This window comes from Folsomia candida, unplaced genomic scaffold (assembly GCF_002217175.1).
Source record: "Folsomia candida strain VU population unplaced genomic scaffold, ASM221717v1 Fcan01_Sc017, whole genome shotgun sequence".
NCBI classification, from domain to species: domain Eukaryota; kingdom Metazoa; phylum Arthropoda; class Collembola; order Entomobryomorpha; family Isotomidae; genus Folsomia; species Folsomia candida.
In genome coordinates, this window is record NW_019091209.1 from 2939808 (window position 1) to 2960729 (window position 20922).

Sequence of the window (20922 nt, forward strand, 5' to 3'; positions counted from 1 at the left end):
AATTCTATAAACCCTCATCATTATTAAACTAAAATACAATTAGCATATTAGCTAGTCTGGAAATTTACATACATACTCTGATTTCCTGCATTCATCTTCAAAGTAGCACAGCACAGCACTGTTGATTCACAGCAATTTTTATCAGGGCAGCATTTTTCACTCATAAAGACACCTTTAAATTCACTATTTAAATTCTTCACTTTTCAACACATATTACGTGAAATCTTAAAGATTTCATTGTTGCTTAATGCTTTGTGTGAGCGACCATTTTGTGAGTCTCAAATTGTAAGCGGCACCATCATCATCATCACCATCGTTCATTTTGTTTTGGTGGTAGATTTTCGTGTGCACTTCACTGTCTCGAATTTTGACTCGAAATTTCGAGTGAATTCAGAATTTGTGAGAGAAGAATGTCGACACAAACGACCACACCCCCTGGCACGACGAACCCAACCGCCACCACCTCCACACCACCACCCGCCGTCAAGGTGAGATAATAACAAATAAATACGCAGGGTTAAAAGAAACACGTTATTTTATACCGCAAATGTTACAATGAATTAGCGAATGAACTCGCATGTTTGTAAATAATTGGCTAGTTTATTTACAATTACAGTGCTTATTAATATTAACTATTTTGATTACGATTGTCCTAACTGTGAACTGGTTTTATTAGGTTCTCACAAGGAAGGGTTTGCAAGAGTTGGTGAAGAATGTGGACCCCAATGAACAATTGGACGAGGACGTGGAAGACCTCCTTCTCAGTTATGCGGACGAATATATGGAGAGCGTCATGGAGGGTGCGGCCGTTTTAGCGTCACACCGAAAGTCAAATGTGGTCGAGATTAAAGACATTCATACGCATTTAGGTCAGTTTATTTATTGGTTTTTGATATTCGGTTTAAGAGCCATGAGTAATAATTAATTTTAAATTTGCTTGGGTACAGAACGAACCGGACAAGGCTGGATACCTGGGTTTGGTTCGGATGAACTCAAACCTTATAAACGAGTCCCCGTCATGGAGGCTCACAAGCAGAGGGTGGCGTTGATCAAAAAGTCATTAAAGAAATATTGAAGGGATCAAGATTGATGTGCAAGTCGAAGGTGTCCTCCTGATAGCAGATTTTATTTCACCCATGTGATTTCATTTTTATATACTCGTAGGTTTTGCATAAGCGACCTTAAATCAGTTAATTGTACAGGAGAATTGTCCATTTTCGTGTTTTTGGCTCATATTTATGGCGATATACCTGATCTTCTTTAAATTTTTACCATTAGACCTCAATTTAATGTATAGACGACAATGGACTCATTTAATTCCATAGTGTAATAATATTAATATATAGTTTTAATGTATTAAAGATTGATACGTGTGTTTCTTAGTATTGTTACGATTAAAGATATCAGTGAATACGTTAATGAAATGATACACATCACACCATGAATAAATATAATCATTTCAAAGAATAATAATGTTTTAATGGGTGTACATATTCATTTCATTCATCAGTTCTCATTTCCAATAATAACTAATAAATTTTTTGGTAGAATTTTGTAATCAGCACTAATAATGGGCGTATTCATTAGAAGTACTGACTGAAAAATCCAGTCATCATTATTCATCACACATCTCTTAACTTGAGTACATCGAGTTGGATTAGTAGCATCCTCAGCGGTGTGAAGTTGACTGCTGACTGCTGGTTCACATTTCACGGTGCAACCCTCCCTTCGTGAATCGAAATAAACAAAACATAAAGTTTACGATGTCAAGAACAAGAATGAACTTATCGTGGAGAATCGCGGTTATCATATTGTTTTTTATTGTATTCACGAGTTTAACGGTCAGAGGTTCAAGAGTGACTGAGAAAGCGTTTGACTCCTTGCCGACTGAAATTGACGATAAGGTTCAGGACACGTTGGATGAAATCATTCAAGACTTGGAAGATAAGTATGGAACGTTCGACCCGGCAGATTTTTGGCACTCGTACGTTTTCGGCACTGGGAATCAGAACAGAGAAAGTGAGTTGTTTGTTGATGAAGATTAGTGAAATGTGAAATTGTAAATTGTCCCTTTTATTTGTGTAATTTATCTGTTTTAAATATTTCTAGTATTGCACGTACGAAATGTGGAACAGGTTGAGGTTGAGGGGGACTATATTCAATGGAAATACGCCAGATTGGGACTGAAACATTATCTGATTGGACTGAAACAAAGACAGATAACTGTTCGAGGATTAGATTTTCAACCAGTTGATTCAATGGGTAGGTGTAAATCAGTTTAATTATTTTTACCTTGCGTATAAGCGATTTAAAAAGAATGGATCACTAACGAAGTGCTGTAATTGTTTTTTACCTTGCAGATGTGGCACAAGATTTGGACGCTATTACTGTTTTTACGAAATGGAACGAGGCTAAAAACCATGCAGAAATGGTTATCCTCACAGTATCTTCAGAACCACGACTGTATCTTCATTTATTTGAGAATGATAACATCATATCGATAACATCGTTTCCGTTGCATTATCCCGTCAAGGCGATTGAGTTTTGTCATGTTGGACATTCATCAAAAGTTGTTTTAATCCCAAAGGATGCCAAAACAGATATTGACATTTACAATGTTGAAGTTCACAATAGTACACAAGTTTGGTAAGAATCTGAAAAAAGCAATTAATAAAATGTTGCAATGCTCAAGTTAATTAATTTGTAATAGGTTTTTCCAACGGATATCTGCTAGAGATGACAACACCAACGTCGTGGTTTATGATTCCGACATGTTAGAATCAGTTATCGCCGTATCGGGCGGAACTCATCTGTTTATTCACACCTTTGACCCCAAAGCTGGAATGTTTGCCGTTTCACAAGACGTTTCCTTACCGAACGCATGTAGTACCTTGTTTTCATTCACCGTCGCATATCAACATTACATTGGATGTGTTCCCTTGGATCCTGACCTCACCGTTAGATTTGTGTCTTTCAATTATAATTCAAACGAGTACGTTTTGGAGGATGAGGATAACAATTTCAAGGACACCAAGACTACCAGTGTGTACCCCGTCGCAGTACCTGACTACACTGACCAGTATTTCATTCTGATTCGGAATGTGGATGGCGATACGCGAATTATGGTTTACCATGGACGAGAGGCTGGATTTGAAATGGAGTATAATTGTACTAACAGTAGTAAGTCTGCGTAATAATCATTTCATTTTTTATTTTGTTGATTATGAACATATATTAATTTATACATTTTCAGCATGCCCAAGTGTCTCGGATCTTTCCAAAGGAGTCGGGTTTCGAAACAGGGACTACTCTGCATTTATCTTTCCGAGTGGAGATCAAGGAGGGAATTCCATCGTGTGGCTGATCACTAAAGAAATTCTGGATACTCGATCTCCTTTGTTGGACGAATCCCGTCAGCTTTACAACAATTATAATGAACTCTCCAAACGATTCCAAATGTAATATATAAACTAAGATTCATATTAATTATAACAAAAATCCATAATTCAAATTGCATATGCTAGATGGGAACAGGCTATCGCTGGAATTGGAAAAGTACTCAACAGCAGTATCAAAGTTGATCAGCCCAACGTTGTAACAGGGTCGTGGGATGTGGACAGAATAAACGCCACGAATTTATTAGGAGACGGCAAGAAATCTCAACTGGGGGCAGTGAAAAATCTTCAATTCGTCGGATCTCCATGGACTGATGAAGATTTCGAAACAGACATGAAGCAAATTTATGATGAACTTAATTATCTGCGGAGAAACGTATCTATTGCACAGTCCGAATTAGCATATGCCATCATGGCCGACAACGGCACTGTCCAACATGTCACGGCAGCTCAACAAGTCACAGGAAAATTTAACACCCAAACTCTTACAACTCAAAAAATTGTTACTGCAAGTTTGCGTGGAGACATTGAACCAGCCGAATTTTTAAATTCCTTTGTCTTAAAATCTAACGATGTTCGTGTTTCTGGGGGATTAGTTTTTCTTAATCCGGTCAAGGTTTCAACTTTGAACGCGTCTACAATTAATGGTGTTCCTGTCTCACATATTGCTCGATATTCTCAAGACAACGTTTTCGAGTGTCCGGTCCAATTTACGAATGGGATTCATGCAAATGGAAATGTTTTATCCCCAACAATTAATGGAGTTTCAGTTCCAGATGAATTGATGCTAGTTTCAAGTATTTCTGGTACGAGGACAATTGAACTAACCTAAAAATACCTTCCTATTAGTTTTGATTAGTAAATTTTGCATCAATGACTAATTTTTGGCAATTATTGTTTTTTAGGAGTGAACTTTATCGACGGTTTTGTAATCTCGAACAACACCAATTCCAAAGGGGAGTACAGCGTTGAGAAAGTCTTGCTAAAATCGACAAGTCAAATCGTAGAGTCTCAAATTCACTTTGACCACCTCGTCATAACTTCACCATTGAATGTGACAAATATCGACAACTATGATGTCAATAGCTTTCTCTCATCAGTCGTTACGAGTGATTATTCAGGGTTGATAGCCGGCAAGAAATCTGTGATAGACTCGGTTCATGCAAAATCTCTAAATATTGGCTCGACTTGGAATAATGTCTCGTTTCCGAATGGCTTTGTTCGCAATAATCAAAACCGAGTCGTCCTCAATTTGCCAACAAGTCTCAACTTTCTCACTGTCAAAAAGGTTGATCTTTAACTGCAATAAGCTGATTGAAATTATATTTGTAATCGTGATACATTTTTTGCTTAGGTAATTTTGGGAGGAACCATCAATAACGTTAACATCAACGATTTAGTGACTCGGAATACCAGACAAGATTTATCCACCAGTTGGACGTTCATCGGCCCAGTCACTGTAAACAGGGACATCGCTGTTTCAGGTCTTGTGGATGGCGTCGACATGCGCGAACTGGGAAACAAGGCCACTTTGAACGACTTGAAGGATGTTCACATCTATGCTGACGTCGTTTTCGAACGCGACATTATCGTGGACACACTGCAAGTGAAGAATGATGTGAATGGGAAAAATTTAGAGGATATATTTAACGATTTTCTACAATTTGTAAGTAGAAATGTATATATAATAATCTTTACTATCCAACAAATTGAACTGGTTTGTATTGGTATGCATAATTATATAACAACGGTTATTTATTTCAGAATGGAACTAATTGTCATATCCCTGGAGTGACCACCGTGCTCTCCGACATAGTCCTTGACAGCGTACAAGTAGACGATGACAACATTAACGGTCAACCATTGTCCAAATTCCTCCTCGTCAATGGAAATCAAAACATCACAGAGGATATCACCATTTCAGAAGACAGCAACTTTGCCTCACTCACCGCCCTTAAAACTTACGACGGCGTGAGCTTGGCTACCCTCTTGGATGATGCGGTGCGACTCACAGGCACCAATAAAATTGGTTGGAAAGCTGAATTTGAACATATAATTTGTGGCGGTGAGGGCATGGTGATTGGAGGCACAATAAATGGCTTCTCTGACTTTGGCAGCAATGTTGCCGTTACGAGTGGGCGACCTTCGCAAAAGTTTATTAGCCCAATTGAGTTTGAAGCTGTCGATTTCAATTCCGCAGGTGATCCATTGATTATCTCAACCCGCAAATAATGACAAGATAATTAAAGTTTCGAATAATTTTTTTGTTTGATGCATAACAGTTATCGAGCGTGATTTCAATATTACGGATGGCCAGAAAGTTGGAACGCTGGACATTAGACAATGGTTTTCGAGAAGGTTGAGTCTGTCAGGACGAGAATTCATCACGTCACCCGTATTAATTGATGGATCAGTGACAGGGCTACACGACATTTACACTCCCACAATCAACAACGTCTCGGTAGAAACACTTTCTCATTCCGCTTTCCGTACAAACGTTTTGAATCAGACTTTCTCCAAACATGTCACGTTTCAAAATGGTCTCGAGGTCTCGTACGGAAATGTCGATTTTGACAGTACCGTCTCCGGCTACGATCTGAAACACATTCACGAAAATGCTTTCCCTCTCAATTCTAGAGAAGTCTTGGAACTGCATGGTCTATGGCACTTCGAGGTTTAATTGATATTTTGTTCATTAATGTTATTTAACGGAACTTGTTTTAAATTACAACTACATTGCAGAGTATCGTGGTGACTAACAAATTGGACGTGGAAGGAGAAACGTGTGGCGTAGACTTGAAAGAGTTAGCGTCCACTACGGTTAGAAAAGATGCTCTAGATATCCAAATCTCGTCGCCAACCAATTTCCGTGATGTGACAGTAGAGAAACTCCTGAAAGTTAGAAGTATCAACGGGAAGGATACTGAAGATCTCATGACCACGAATACAAATCAAACAATCGATTGTAACTTTGAGGCCAAGAAGAATGTCAAAGTTACCGGAAATCTTATTACGGACGGTCACATCAACGGTGTTTCGACAGAAGTACTTTCCAAAACGTATTCCCACGGACCTAACAATGTTCACACGATTTCCGCTGAAGAGTACAAATTCAACCACAATTTAACCATGGAGAAACTCATAGTTCGAGGAACAATTCAAGGGAAGGACTTTTCCAACACGGCCCACACCCAACATCTCATCAAAGTTAGCGATGCTGGTCTGAGATTCACCGGAGTCAAAACATTTACATCTCTCGTCACCATTGCAAAGGACTCCACAGTAACGTCCTACAACGGTTTGGCAGTTGAATCATTACAGTTTCAAACGCTAGACGACGACATTGTTGTCACGAGTCCGTGCATGTTTCATGGGAATGTGAATTCTAAAATCGTGCAATCAAACGATGGAGATATCATTGCAGAAATTGTAAATGGTTTTAAATGGGATGACATTCTGACTAACTCGATCCCACTTGGGGAGAATATTGACCCGCACCACTTGAGGTACCTGGTCTTTGACAGTGTCGTTGTGGGTGGCAACCTGACCACGAAAACATTTCAAGGTCACAGATTCGAAGATTTTATCCGGCTCGATTCTACGGATCAAAATCTAGGAGATGTTACGGTTCGCAAAATTAAAATTATAGGACCAAATGTTCAAGTGGGAGGATTGATTAATGGGGTGAAACTTGAGGATGAATTTGATCGGACGATAATGGTATGTCGCATATTTTCTGTTCCGTACATGTATTAATTTATAAAATTAATTTATATATGCGCAACAGGCTGGGGATGCGGACAAGTTTGAATTCACTGGGAACAAGACCTTCCTTGGAACTCTGACTGTAGAAGGAGACGTGACCTGCTTCGGACCCACCTTCCAAGACAACGTGATTGATATTACGCAACCATTCACCATTTCCAACTCTGTGGAGTTTGCTAACCCGATTGTTATAGAGAATGGTCTCAGTGTGTCACAGACCGTGCAAAATACGACCATAGACGAAATCATGGCTGATGCTCTCACCAACGGAGAAAGTGGAGAGGAACAAGTTATAAGTGGTGAATGGGAGTTCACCAATGGACTCACCTTCACCGCAGATGTCGTCGGACCTGGTGAACTGAAGAATTTCGATCTTCAGAGTCTCATCACAGAAACCGAGTACAAAGTAAGGGCTGCCGAAGAGAAAATCGAAAGTCAGAAACACACCTTCAGACAAGAATGTCAGGCCGTGCATGACATGACTTACGATCTTGTGTACAATCCGATGAAACTGGATGCATTTGATAAACATCAAACTATTCCTCTGACCCAACAGGTAATTAAGCGACATTTAATAAGTAATGATGTTTAAAAATGCTATGAATACTAAACGATTATTTCTTTCATTTTTTAAAATACACACAGGCCGAAAAAATGATAATTGTCCAGTCCTCTGGAAAATTGGTCATGTTGACAGCTCTTGGATGTGGAATTATCAGATATGACTGGAACAATAGAACAGAATTATTTCACCAAGATGTACTCGCTACTTTGGCCTACAATATGTCGAATTTCGGAAAAGTGAGAGATTGGCAGTCTACCATGCACGAGAGCGACGGACTCATGATTTTCACAACAGAACCATCTCCATGTTCTGGCCTGGCTAGAGGGCTGCATTACACTGTTATGGATGCTACTGGGACATTCTCCCCCGTCCACACCCTCGATCATGGACATATCAAAACTTTCCGCGTGATAAGCGACCTGACGAATCAACATACTGCAGTTTTTGCCATTAAAAATGACACCCTTGAAATATTTACGTGGAACAGCTACAACGGGAAATTCTTCCATGTATCAAAAAAGCTTGGGGTGACCCACCACGACGGGATGGACGTAGCACTACATCTCTCCGGAGTCTCAATTCTGCTCACTGCTCCGTCCGAAATCGCAATTTTACACTTTAACTGGAAACATCATGACTTGTCGTTTCTTGCCAAGACTAACTTTGACGCTAGCAACAAGAGTCCAATCCTCTTTGACAATTTTGGTTCGCTCTATGCTCTAGTTTTGGGAAAAAGTTCACCGTTCTCAACGTCTACGTTTTCTACAATTCAGGTAATTACGACGTTCTAACTAACTACACACACATATACAATGTCTCTTCTCTACTAAATATTCTTACTGTGAAACGGCTAATTTCTAACGACTTTGTTTTTGTCTAGCTGTTCAGTCTAGTTGAAGGTGGGCATCTTTCCAAGCTGCAACCACTCCCACTGGGTGACTCGTACCTCACGACGGCCATCACCTTTTCGCACCAAACCTTCCTCGCCATCCTGTCCAAAACGTTTGGGCTGAACATCTACAAGTTCGCAGCACTCGCTGGTCTCCAGCGTCTGAATGCAAATCCTATCAAAATTTTTAATGGTATCGCAATTGCTAATTTTGATGTGCAAGCCTGGGACTTTAGTGCACCCCGGCCCTTTATTGCTATCCTCACGAGAACGACGGTGGAAATATTTCACAGCAATGTGTACGGTGATTCATTAGATTATACATCTCAAAATATGTGTAGGATAAAATAATAGGTAAATAAATAATTAATTGTTGATTAGTGTGTTGTTGAGAGTACATATATACTCACTTTAAAGTACAATAAAAAGACAACGAACTGCAAAAATCGTTATGCTTAATTGAAGTTTACTTCTTTTTTTGTATAATAATGCACTTAATATTTTGAGCTATTTTTCATGTACTACTACTGATGACAAGATTAATCATATTTTGAGACAATAATAATAATACACGTTCACTTATTACAGCGCCATCACGTGAGGTTTCCATCAGCACCATCAGATATACAGTTTTCATACATTATAATTGTCTAAAATGTCATTCTCTCTGTCAATGTATTGATAACTCAGGGATTCTGGGAGTGTTGTAGTATGAGTTTGAACTAGTATGGAATCTGATTCTGGTAAAATTGTAGAATGTCATAAGTTTTTGTTCGAATCGACAAGAACGACTTGTTTATAACGTCAATCATAAACAAGGCGGCATCTCTTTCACTCTTTGTCGTTGAAAATCTTTCCCGTAGTAATTTAATAGTTTGTCCTCTAAAACATGGAAGCCCAGTATCAAGCATGAGAGTCACCAGCGAAATGACAGACTCGCAGTACGGTCTGAAATACAAAGTTAACATGTTTGTTTTTAATTAGTCACTATTTTTTAATGCGTTTTTTTCTGTGGTTGAAATGAGTTGGATTTTTACCTCACGGCCAAGAAGGCGTGCACACAGAGATGAACAAACCAACGGAATGGGGGTGCCTCCATTTTTCCACCCATAATCATCACCATCTCTTCCGTTAATTTAATATCAGGTTCAAATCCCAAATTTCCACCTGGTGAGCTCTCAAACATGAATCCGAAATCTGAGGAGGAGTAATCACACTTGATCAATATTAGTGTTAAGTGAACAATAAGTTGACATATAATATGCTTACCGATATGAATAAGATTCCCTTCTTGGTCCAACATGATGTTTCCATTGTGTCGATCCTTGATTTGGAGTAAGAAGCCGACCACGCTGTAGGCTGCCATAGACTTGATAAAATTCTTCCTTGCTTCTTGAAACCCTGGAGTTTCTTCATCTCCAAATTGCTTTTTGAAATAGTCGTACAACGTCACGTCCGTCTGACGTCCTAGCTGATCTCGAGATTTCGCATTGGGAACACATTCAATAACTCCACACTGCAAACAGATAATAAATTTTAATATAATATATTGATGCAAATGTGCATATTGTTTTTATATAGTCTTGAAATATGTAAGAGACTTACGCCGGGTGCAGTAGCAACAACCCGATACGGAAACAAGTATAAATCCAGGTTTACTTGTTGGAAGATATTTTTGAAAAGGGAGATCACTTGCAATGCTAGCATGTCTTGTCGGACGTCATCTCCAACTTTGAATATTGCAGCTTGCCAAACCTCAGGATGCATGCTTAGAGATTTTTGCCCTTCTTGACCAGAATTATGTCCTAGACCAGACGTTTCAACGAGAGCAATGCCCGTTCGACGAACTCTGAATCTTGCTAAGAAGGGGGCCTTAGCAGCACTAGTAATATAGGATTGTTATGTAAGTACATACTCTCATGACCTTTACGTATATTGATATCACCTTTGCATCGGAGTTCCACTTTTGGCATCAATATCTAAGACAAGTGCTTCTGGATTGGAGGGCAAATAGCAGCCTTGTTCAACTTCAATCTTGGCTAATTCTTCCAAACAAGCGTCCTTTCTCTCCGGTCCCTTGGGGTATTTTCTAATTTCTCCAGAAATTGCCGTAACTTTGTCAAAGAATGAAAATTCCTTTTCGTAAAATTCTTTCGCATTTCCAGATAAGGATGATACAATCGATGAGATAAGGGCTTCGAGGGTATCCGCAATGGCGGCTGTATAATAAATCACACGTTTTAATAAATATAATTAAATATAATTTTGTAAATTGTATGGTAATTATCAGACGTCGGATATGTATGTATTTATAACTTTTACAAACCAAACCAGATCGCACTAAAACTTCGTACACTAAAATCCCATGTAACCATGATCTCAAAAATTCAAACATAATCTCCAATATTTTGCATATTTTGGGGTTTTTGTACATAAACATATTTTCATACATATTTTGAAGCTTTTTTGTAGATATTAAATATTTTGCTATATATTTAGAGGTTTTTTAAAATATATAAATATTTTAATACATATTTCGAGATTTTTATATAGAAATATCTTTCTTCATTCATAATTGAACGTTCTCTCAAAATTGTGTTTGCATGATACTCTTGTTCAATTCGTGTGAACGAATGACAAATTCAGCTTGACCCATTTTATAAGTTCCCCAGGCCAAGAAAGAAATTACTCCAGAAAATCTCAAACTAGTGTCGCACTATAAGTCATTAAATGAAGATTAAAATGTAATGGTGATATAATTAATTTATAAAGGTGTTAAGATTTTGAATATTACTAAAAAGAACATAAATGCAGCAGGGAACGTCTTTTTAAAAATCATTTTTTATGAACATCTTTTGGATCCTTTTATAAGCATATGTTGGATTTGTGAGCATATATTGGACTTTTTTAAGTACATATTTAAGTTCATATCGTGAGGGATGTAAGTTTATATTATATCCGCCAAATACTGCATAGTAATAACAAAACCATTTAGGAGACGTACGATCTCGATTGTGGCCTTCTTCATCCAAAAATATATTGGTTTGCATGTTCCAAATCAGTTGGTGAGCTACGAGTTGTGACTTTTTCGCCAAAGTTTTCACGAGTTCCGCGGTATAGCCCATCTAAAACATCCATTCACCAATTATTCCACTCGTCATTTACTTTTATTGGGCAAATAATCGTTATCTTACGGTGTCATGACGCAAAGCTTGAACAAGTTGAGGAATATAGAACAACACTGCATCGGCCGGATACGTGTTTAAAGTTCGAACAGCATACTGCGCCGTCAAGGGATGAGGAGGAAACTGTCGGCTGAAGAATGCCAATGCTCTGATCGGAGTACAAGGCGCCCAGGTCAAGATACAGGAGAGCTGCGAGTAAAATAGCACACATGAAACATGGAATTATAAATACATGGAAAATTTGCATGCTGAATTGCACAGCATTTAATTTTAAACTGTGATGCTCGTTGCTGTTAGTGCATACCTCTGGAGCATCATTGAGGACCATGTCGGATGTGACGAGGTAGGTCAGCCCTTCTGGAATGTGCATAATAGTTTCAGGCCAGTATCTTGCTAACCGTGCAACTTCTTCTGAAACAACACTCTTCTCGGTTGACTTTAAGCGGCATGGAAGATGAATAGCGAGCAGTGGACTAATTTCCCAAGCCAGTCGGACCGATTCTCTCCACATCTTGTCAGATGACTTCATCAACCTCCACGTGTTGATGGTGGCTTCTCCCGAGAGGACTAGTTCAGTCGAGTTTAACGGATTATTCCACGTCATGAGGACATCGACCTGGGATAAATTAAGGAATAATTACAGTCCACGTTTATAGAATTGAGCCCAATATTTAATTATCATGAAATATTAATTGATATTCACCTCTTGTGCCAACAATTCTAAAATCAAATTCCGTTTACGAATGTACTCCTTGACGTTGTCCTTGTCAAAGTTATCTTTCCGCTTCTTAAACAATGGGAGAGGGTTGTCCTTGTGTCGGTACATCGTGTTTAGCCAGCCATCTCCGAACCGTATATCTCCGCCCGACATGGTTGTCCAGCTCTCTTTTTCCTGTAAAATTAAAAATATTGACGATTTATGGAGCTATAAAAACATTGAAAACATAATGACGACCCTGCCAGCTTTGTAAAACATCTACATCTAATATCAGGAGATACCGTGAGAAACAACTGCAGATGTTAATGCCAATTAATGCCAAAAAAGAAAGGAGTAAGACTCACTGGCAATGCTTTACCAGGTTTGACCTGCCTCTCCGCAATGGGTCGAATATACTTTTTATCGTTATGTAGAATCTGCCAAAATTTAAGCACTACGAGAAGATCCTTCCTCAACGCTGATGCCCCTTCCGTTGGCCAGGCATACCCTTGACAAAAATAGTCAAAGCACGCGCAATAAACTCTTTCCCGGATGACGGCCTTCTTCAACATTGAATGTCTCGATGTGTCATCTTGGAGAAGGGTGAGAGCACAACTGAGGAGTCTGAATCTTGGCCGGAGTGCTGCGACATTTCTCGTCATGTAGGTACGGTCACCCACCTCCATTGGTAAAGTGCGATGAATCATGTAAATGAACATTTCAATCACGTCGTCATTACAACTCTTGCTGTTCTCGACTAGTTCACAAATGAAGGTTATCCAGAGGTCGTGCGGGGCGATGAGTGGAGCTGGAATGTCCAGTTGACATCCTTCATGTGCAGCAAGTGGACTTGTCGGTTCTTCATCCGGAGTGAACATTCCCATCCGACGTTCGACGGTGCACTGCCAAGAGCCCAACATTTCTTGGATGAATGGTAATGTCAGGTCTCGCCTGGCAGAGAGGATCCACTGCCACAACTCGATGGCACTTCGGATCATATCCTCAGTGAACATTTCAATGGGTCCCCAACACACGGCGTGCACCAGGGTTCGATTTAATCCTGGAAGTTGATAAGAACAAACAACGACGTCAGACTATATTACCTTATCATTTATGTCAAAAAATTCCTCATTTTTTGTAGGGTGGGGGTTAACTACCTTCTGTGCTAATCAATAGGGCTGCCAGTGTCCAAAGAGCATCAACGAATTCTTCTTTGGTGGGAGGAGTATAATCAGGTTCGTCCTCGGTTTGAGCAGACACAACTCTAAGCAGTTGAAGCGACACAGTTTCTACACTTTCCATCATTAGCATTCCTTTCACTAGACCCAAATATTTGCTCCGGAGAGATAAGGAAGATAAGAATTTGGGCAGTGATGATTTAGTACAATCCGGTCTTCTCGACAATGCGACATGCTGCAATACGGTAGAAATAATCGGAATAAATGAGTATAATACATACATACATAATTAACCGCTCTTGTATCTTATGTTATGGCAAACTAACTGGCAATGTTTCCGCAGTAACATTCAATCCCGAGTATTTTAGTAAACTTTCGGCGGCCATGGCAAGTCCGGAGTGGTGTTTGAGTCCATCGAAACTATGAATGTTTAAATACTCTTCTAAGTGAGATCGGGTGGTTTGTGGAGCCCACTTCATTGCTTCTTGAAGGAATCCAATACAACGTTCCGCATAATCCCGGACGGTTGCCTTAATTATGTATCAAAGGTTAATTCCTATCATAAATCCATGACATTAAGTACAATACCTCTCGTGCATCCATAGTGTCCATGCATTGAAGTTCGTACGGAGTGTTGGGAATCGAAAGTGGAGGATTATCAACAATTGGATTCGTAGTCAAGCTGTACGACAAGACTTCCAAGACATCCAACATGGTGTGCAATACAGCTCGGCTCCACAGCAAGTGAGGAAATCTAAAAGAGTTAAAAGATGAAGCTGCATAATTGTTAGCACGGTCTTGTATAAAACGTACTTTTCCACAAGGCCAGACAAGAATTTATCCGCGACTTTTCGTACTTGACGATGTGTATGATTAAATCGGACGAAGAGGAACTGCGCGTGTTCTTCCAATTCAATCTCCCTCTGAAGAACTTTGTCTCGTTGGGTCATAACTTCTAAAAACTTTGCAAATACTTTTTCGGCGACGCTATAAAAATAAGATATCAAATTAGTGAATTCGTTTAGTTAATTTTTGTAAATTTAAATCTTCAAAGTAGCCTCATTACCAGTTGATACACTGCCACAATCCCAATTTGTCTTTCATGATTGAAGGTTCACAAATATATTCAAACACGTCTTTGAAACTTGGGTGAGGTACGGTTTGAATCCTCAAGATTTCTAACCAGTATACGGACAGGACGTAAGCACATTGCGGGAATGGTAAGTTCTTGATTATAGCTGTGACATCAGGATTCTCCAGCATTGCGGAAATCTTTGTCTTAAAATCTTGCAGTTCGGTCTTAAATTTTGAACAATTAAATATATTATTAAGAGCAAAAGTTAATATTATGTATATTAATGTATTGTCATCTTAAACTCTAATCCAAAAATTAAAATAATCTCCTCCTTACACTTGAAACAGCGTCGGAACGGAGAGCTGAGGTGTATTGTAATTCCCTTAATTCTGATCTTAAGCTGGTTTTACATACGAGCAGTGGGCTTTTGAACGCAATGTCTTTGACACCGTCGTACCATTCATGCGGCCACAAACCGGCCTGCTCCACTGGTGTTACGAATCCCATAAGAATGCAGTACAGCCAAAAATCGCGAAATAACTTGTGCAATCTCGGTTTCACGTCCACTATTGGAGGCATTCTACGAAGCAGAAGGGCGATCACGGGGATTAACGTTCCTAAATTTCCAGCAGAAGTTGACGCCTGTAAGGAAGCAAATACGTGAATAATATAATAATTAGATGGACTTGCAATGAAAATATAACTATAATGTAGGTCATACTTTAATAGTTGCTGGAGATTTGTCAGCCGCTCGCTTCCCTTCCAGTCCCAACTGGACGAACAATTCCAGTAAACGACCGAGCAAGTCAGTCATACGAGCTTCGCCTTCAAGATTTAATGCCACATTTGCCAACGCGTTCATTGCTGCGCCACTAATATGACGATATTTTCTGTCCTCCACAACTTGAGAGTAGGCTGTCGAACTTGCTTCGATAGTGAACATGGTGAACATTTTCATCACTTCTTCGTAAACTTGCGTCTATAATATTAAAATAAAAAGTCATCACTAGTATAATCGTGCCTATGCGATAATAAGTATGAGAATAAATCGACCACTAAGGGCTTACTTCGCATTTAGCAATGACAATACAGGATAGCTGATCAACGATTAAAATGTCCAACACAGGAGGCATTTTTCCGACACGTTGTTGTAAAAAGTGGAGAATTGATTCAGTTGTTTTGTGAGTTTCTTTCAATTCAATCGCTACATGGCCCAACATTACGATTGCGTTGGTCAAGACCAAAATGGAATTTACGTTCGTCACTTCTTCGATCTTTCCTCCCATTCTAAATATAGTTTGATAATAAATTTACTGTGCAATTTTGGGCAAATAACTTGGACAGGAACAAAAACCACTTACTCTTTTTCAGCCATGAACACTCGGTTAGAAACTGATGCCAGAAATGCTTGTACGGAATTTGGATCCATTGTCAATCCAGCCTTCAAGGAACTGCATAGATTCTCAATGGCCACGTCACGTAACCTTTGAAATGCGTCCATTGCTGCGTCCTCCTTTTTGAAGACTTCGGATAATTCTGTGCAAAAAAAGTACGTTTATTTTATGTAATACAACAGTATAACATTTTCTAAAAATTTACTGTTCGCTTTGGCAGCTTCTCTATTATAAAGTCGTGACAGGATGGGTGAAGGGTTGACTAAAAACTCTTTAAGATATTGAATACTGGAGGATGCAATAGCTGGGAACTTTATGGCGAGATCTCCTAAGCCCTGTGAAAATGCGTTAAACAATTTAACCAGATTTACAATTTACCTTAATTATTTCTGTTGTAAAATTATATTGCATACCTGGAGACAAACTACGAGTAGGGGCATGTGCGCCAGGGCCATTTTATTGGCATGATAATCATTAATCTTCTCATTGAGTCTGCTACACAAGCTGTCAGCACCTGTAAAACAGTACCAAATTATAACTTAGTATTTTAACTTTACGCGATAATTACTTCACATTAATAACAAATCATTAATATAATGTCACGCCTTAACATATTCGTTAGAAAGTGAGTTAAAAGTCAAAAGTTAGCCAATACTTTTCACAGAAATACAGCAACATCATCTATATGATCACTATATTACATATCACTCCAAACACGACTTTTTATTTACTTGCAACATTCGACTGGATTTCCAATCCTCCACAGAATCCGACCAAAATATCGTTGATAAAGGAATGTTCAATTGCAACTATTTATAATAATGACGATGATTTAAATAACAGAGATACTTTCAAGTTTCAACTAAATATTTGTGTTTCAACTACATTTACTTTGTATTGTCTATAAATATGTATGTAAATAGTGGGTAATATTTATTATTATTATCGATTAATAGATGCACGCATATTTGCAGTTACCTGTTTCATCTCCGATAGCCCACACCAAGAGTTCGACACAGTTGGCGTTGGTTTGTACGTTCATGCGAAACTTTCCACACCGTTTATTGTTATGATCGGCAGCATCCAATTCCTAGCAGGAAATAAAAAAGCGATACTTTTTAGTAATCCCAATCTACAAGTCCTTCGCTTAATTGAAACTAAAGGTATTTATTAGTTCCGTCCATCACCTCCGTCGTTCTCTTTGAATATCGCATCAGTTCAGTTTGTCCTGAGAGAAATAAACCTTTCACAAATTCTTGAACTTCTTTTGTAAACGGTATGGGGAGCTCTTGATGTCTGTACAAGCATTCCTTGAGCAGCGAAACCATAACAAGGTTTAGAATTTCACTGACACTCCTACAAAGTAAATATAAATAGTGGTATAAATGTCACGTTGATATCTTTGCAATAATACAATTAATACATACTTGTATAAAAGCCCTTTTTCTCCTTGCAAAGATCGAACTTCCATCGTCCAAGCGTCCAGTGAGCTTAAAACAGTTTGATTCAGCAGGATTTTGGCAGAAGATAATATTATTTGAAGTTGAGCCACAGTGAATTTCACGAGCGGACGTTCCCCTTTATAAGATGCATAGGAGGAACCAGCTTTTCGGAAGAAAATTGTAGAATAGTCCACCATCGACTTTGGTAAAGCTAAAACTGCAAACCTGTCAAAGTCGCGATCAAAAAGTTACATAAAAATATGCATAATTTTAGCCATTAAATCAATCATTTCATAATTAATTACTTTGCAGGGTCATCCGGGTCGTACTCGGGAATGACAGGAACTCCAAAGTTTGACGATAATGAACGTGGAATAACGGATCGAAAATTGGGAATGGATCGCATGTGCTGCTTTCGATTGAAATCTTTTTCCAACAACGGGGGCGAAGGTTTTGGAAATATTAGAGAAAACAGGGAAGGATTCCCACTCTCAGTGTCGACAAATCGTCCAAAAGCTCTCCCAATTCCCAAAAGTATAGGAAGGTGAATATCAGTAATGAATTCTAAAATAATAATTTTCCACAATGAAACAAAATCTTATTATAACATGTCGTAATTTACGACCCGTAAATAAAGCCCACCTTTCTTGTGCTGTTCCACATGAGAAATTTTAATGGCTTCCGTAACACTTTCAGATAACCGTTGAAGGACTTCCAGCTGTACAGTGATAATTTGAGTTCTGTCATTTTCATCCAAAAGTACTGCAACGTCGCAAAGGAGCGTTGTCAAGAGGAAGGAAAGTTTCTCGGGCATCGGCATTCCTACAATAATTGTCCCATTTCATTTATCTTTAACTCACTGAAGCCTTATAATTTTTCTTATGTTGTTAATCAGTATAATTAACTATAACGTACGCTCATGATTATTTCCAGGATAAACCCACTGTGACTTTGTGAGCGACTTGAAGAGAAGGATCAAATATGGCAAAATCTGATTCTTGTGTTGGACACCAGATTCCAGGAAATATATCCCAAGCGCTACAACTGCATGTTGAGCCCGATCGTCCAAACGGAACACCCCATTCGCACTTTGATGAGGACAAAGGTCAAACAATCGCTGGACCTGTTGAACAAGCATTATTAACATTTCAGAAATTGTTCATCCATTCAAGATTTTTGGCATACATACCTTTTCCCACGGGGTTGGCTTGAGGGCTGCCAGACATCTTGCCAAGTGTTCCACCGTTTTGGCGAAAAAGCTCCGCTTGTCCAACATGTCTAGAATTAAGTCAAAAAGTGTAGTCATTTCAACCTTTTTAGTAGTACAAGGGAGAATGGAGAGGTCTATAAATCGCATGAGGGCAAGATAACCAGGTGTGAACACAGTTCGCTGCAAGTAGCGTTTAGCAGTCTTCTTTCTAAGAATATCTGAGAAATCTCTTGCAAGTCTTAGAACAGAGTTTGGTTTTTTATAGATAACGTCTTTCATTTTGAAAATTTTGAGTGTTTTTTCGAATATAAAATAGCCTGTTTTGTATTTGTGTGAAATGTGAATTGCAAAAAGAAATAATATCATCTGGACTGGTACATGACTCAATTTATTTTTGATTACCATGGTAAATTGCATATTTATGAAAACTGAAAGTGTGATGGGAATCCATTGCTTGAATTTTAAGAAACGTAGACAAATTTCTAAAAACATTCTACAGTCGTCAATAACTTGACCTTATCCTCAGTAAAGATAACGAGATCCTATTAACCGACATATTTGCAGAAGAGGAACCAAGACCGAACTGAGGAGCCGATATAATAATGCCATGGTTGAGAAGCATGCTGTGTGCAGCAAATTAAAATATTATGAGTAAATCATGCCCCATAAAAACAAGGAGCTCAAGGAAGAGAGCTCAAGACCGCTGCTGTAATCATCAAGTCATATTAATCGATTGTATTTAAATTTCCTAATTAGCATATGCAACACCCTGCCTAGAATTCATTCCCGTCGAGAGAAAATCAAGTTAAGCTCTCGTCTCCGGACGGATATTAGAGATGGATGGAATATATTATGGGATAGATAGATCATGGATGGATAAACTGAACAGATGATGAGTATTTAGATTGGTTAACCAGCTATGTAGTAATCTTGCTATTAGTTTAGTACTGAACTAGTGATTTCGACATACCTGTCAATTTCCGGTGGAAGATGAATCTTCAGATTTCGTCAAATTGAAGAAATTCGTCATACTTTCGTCAAAAACCAATTTCAAATTCAGTTATTCACCATCACATCGTCGTCATTTAGTTAGACAGAATATGAACTATTTTGCACAACAAATGGTAGTTTAGTACACAGATTTGTGTAAATTTATACTTGAAAGTGCAAATTTCTTCTTGTTAAATTTCATCTGGTGCAAAATTAAGTCAACAAATGAGTTATGTACACGTTGTTCGTTAACCATCAATCACGAGTCAAATATTATTACTGCATATGGACTTTCTCCACTTTGCACTTTGATTCCCATCAGCAGCACTGTTATTTAAAGTAGTTTTATTTAGTAGTAACACAATTACTGACATGTTATCCATTGATACGTTAACATATTATCATTAAGTGTGTTAAACATGTCAAACCTTTTCATTAATGACTTTTGGAATTGTATTGTATTGTATTTTAATAATAGCCATAAATATCAACCCGGTACGACGACTTATCGTTAGCAGGGCAGCCGAGTTAGTTATTTATGAGATGAGGTGATGGATAGTCGACCGACGATCATCATCAGGAGGCAATAGGCATATTAAAATATGAACCAGTTTATTTAATAATGGGAGCAATCCGCCCGTCCGTCAAGTTTTATTACAGAACTCATTCGCTGATGATTTGCCCACTTAATGTCTATGCTCTTTTTGCGCCGTATTATTATATTCAGTCGTTCGTTATGTTATCAATGCCAATTGCTTCAACAGAAGTAACCTTCCTTAACTGTATGCTTATATCAGTTATTGTACATACTAAATGAAAAATACATTCACAAACTAAGTATTTAATTGTGTTTCGTATTTTGACGGGAAGTCCGTTTTATTGTTTTCAACCCTTTTTTTAATACACACATAAACACACACTACTCTCATACTGAATGCATTCGTAAACCTGCTCCTTTTAGAGGAGTGGACTGGACACGTACAACATAGATAGAAATTCCCTGTTTTTAGGTTTTTGCTTGCAATGTAAAAGGAAGAAAGTAAGTGAGACGATATACATAGTCTCACTTTCCCATGCTTTGAAAGCAGAGTTTGGGTTTTTTCTAGCTGCATTCATGATGTAAAATGATGATTTGGT

General features: G+C 38.5%; 3 protein-coding genes and 1 long non-coding RNA gene across 6 annotated transcripts; 2 read left to right on the forward strand and 2 right to left on the reverse strand.

The window, feature by feature from the left end:
* Positions 1-197: 197 nt before the first annotated feature.
* On the forward strand, positions 198-1470 carry LOC110856768 (transcription initiation factor TFIID subunit 12). The gene is made up of 3 exons (XM_022105311.2): positions 198-488; positions 677-869; positions 948-1470. The coding sequence occupies exons 1-3, from the start codon at positions 411-413 to the stop codon at positions 1073-1075; spliced, it is 399 nt and encodes a 132-aa protein (XP_021961003.1). The 5' UTR covers positions 198-410; the 3' UTR covers positions 1076-1470.
* LOC118437874 lies at positions 1389-2470 on the reverse strand. Of its 2 annotated transcripts, none has more exons than XR_004836440.1 (3): positions 2354-2470; positions 2122-2204; positions 1389-1998 (listed from the first exon to the last, which is right to left on the reverse strand). It is a non-coding gene; the product is annotated as an uncharacterized LOC118437874 (long non-coding RNA). The 2 variants fall into 2 exon arrangements; XR_004836439.1 differs by having other exon boundaries at positions 2293-2421.
* LOC110856978 lies at positions 1727-9060 on the forward strand. Its single transcript, XM_022105566.2, has 14 exons — positions 1727-2019; positions 2110-2262; positions 2361-2646; positions 2711-3180; positions 3254-3458; positions 3525-4201; positions 4301-4683; positions 4750-5061; positions 5160-5595; positions 5678-6069; positions 6138-7115; positions 7183-7716; positions 7806-8498; positions 8606-9060. The coding sequence occupies exons 1-14, from the start codon at positions 1764-1766 to the stop codon at positions 8963-8965; spliced, it is 6135 nt and encodes a 2044-aa protein (XP_021961258.1). The 5' UTR covers positions 1727-1763; the 3' UTR covers positions 8966-9060.
* A 3-nt stretch (positions 9061-9063) lies between these two features.
* On the reverse strand, positions 9064-20814 carry LOC110856659 (phosphatidylinositol 4-kinase alpha). 2 transcript variants are annotated; one of them, XM_035857280.1, is made up of 29 exons: positions 19766-20814; positions 18775-18863; positions 18501-18708; positions 18228-18407; positions 17891-18149; positions 17571-17810; positions 17331-17499; positions 17122-17233; positions 16557-16657; positions 16349-16478; positions 16111-16285; positions 15817-16036; positions 15471-15728; positions 15086-15391; positions 14741-14973; positions 14488-14661; positions 14263-14428; positions 14001-14204; positions 13654-13909; positions 12862-13556; positions 12503-12691; positions 12104-12415; positions 11809-11988; positions 11619-11739; positions 10560-10833; positions 10220-10496; positions 9884-10130; positions 9652-9811; positions 9064-9562 (listed from the first exon to the last, which is right to left on the reverse strand). In XM_035857280.1, the coding sequence occupies exons 2-29, from the start codon at positions 18859-18861 to the stop codon at positions 9337-9339; spliced, it is 6159 nt and encodes a 2052-aa protein (XP_035713173.1). In that variant the 5' UTR covers positions 18862-18863; positions 19766-20814; the 3' UTR covers positions 9064-9336. The 2 variants fall into 2 exon arrangements, with proteins under 2 accessions (XP_035713173.1, XP_021960845.1); XM_022105153.2 differs by lacking the exon at positions 19766-20814 and adding an exon at positions 19198-19352.
* Between the last annotated feature and the right edge of the window lie 108 nt (positions 20815-20922).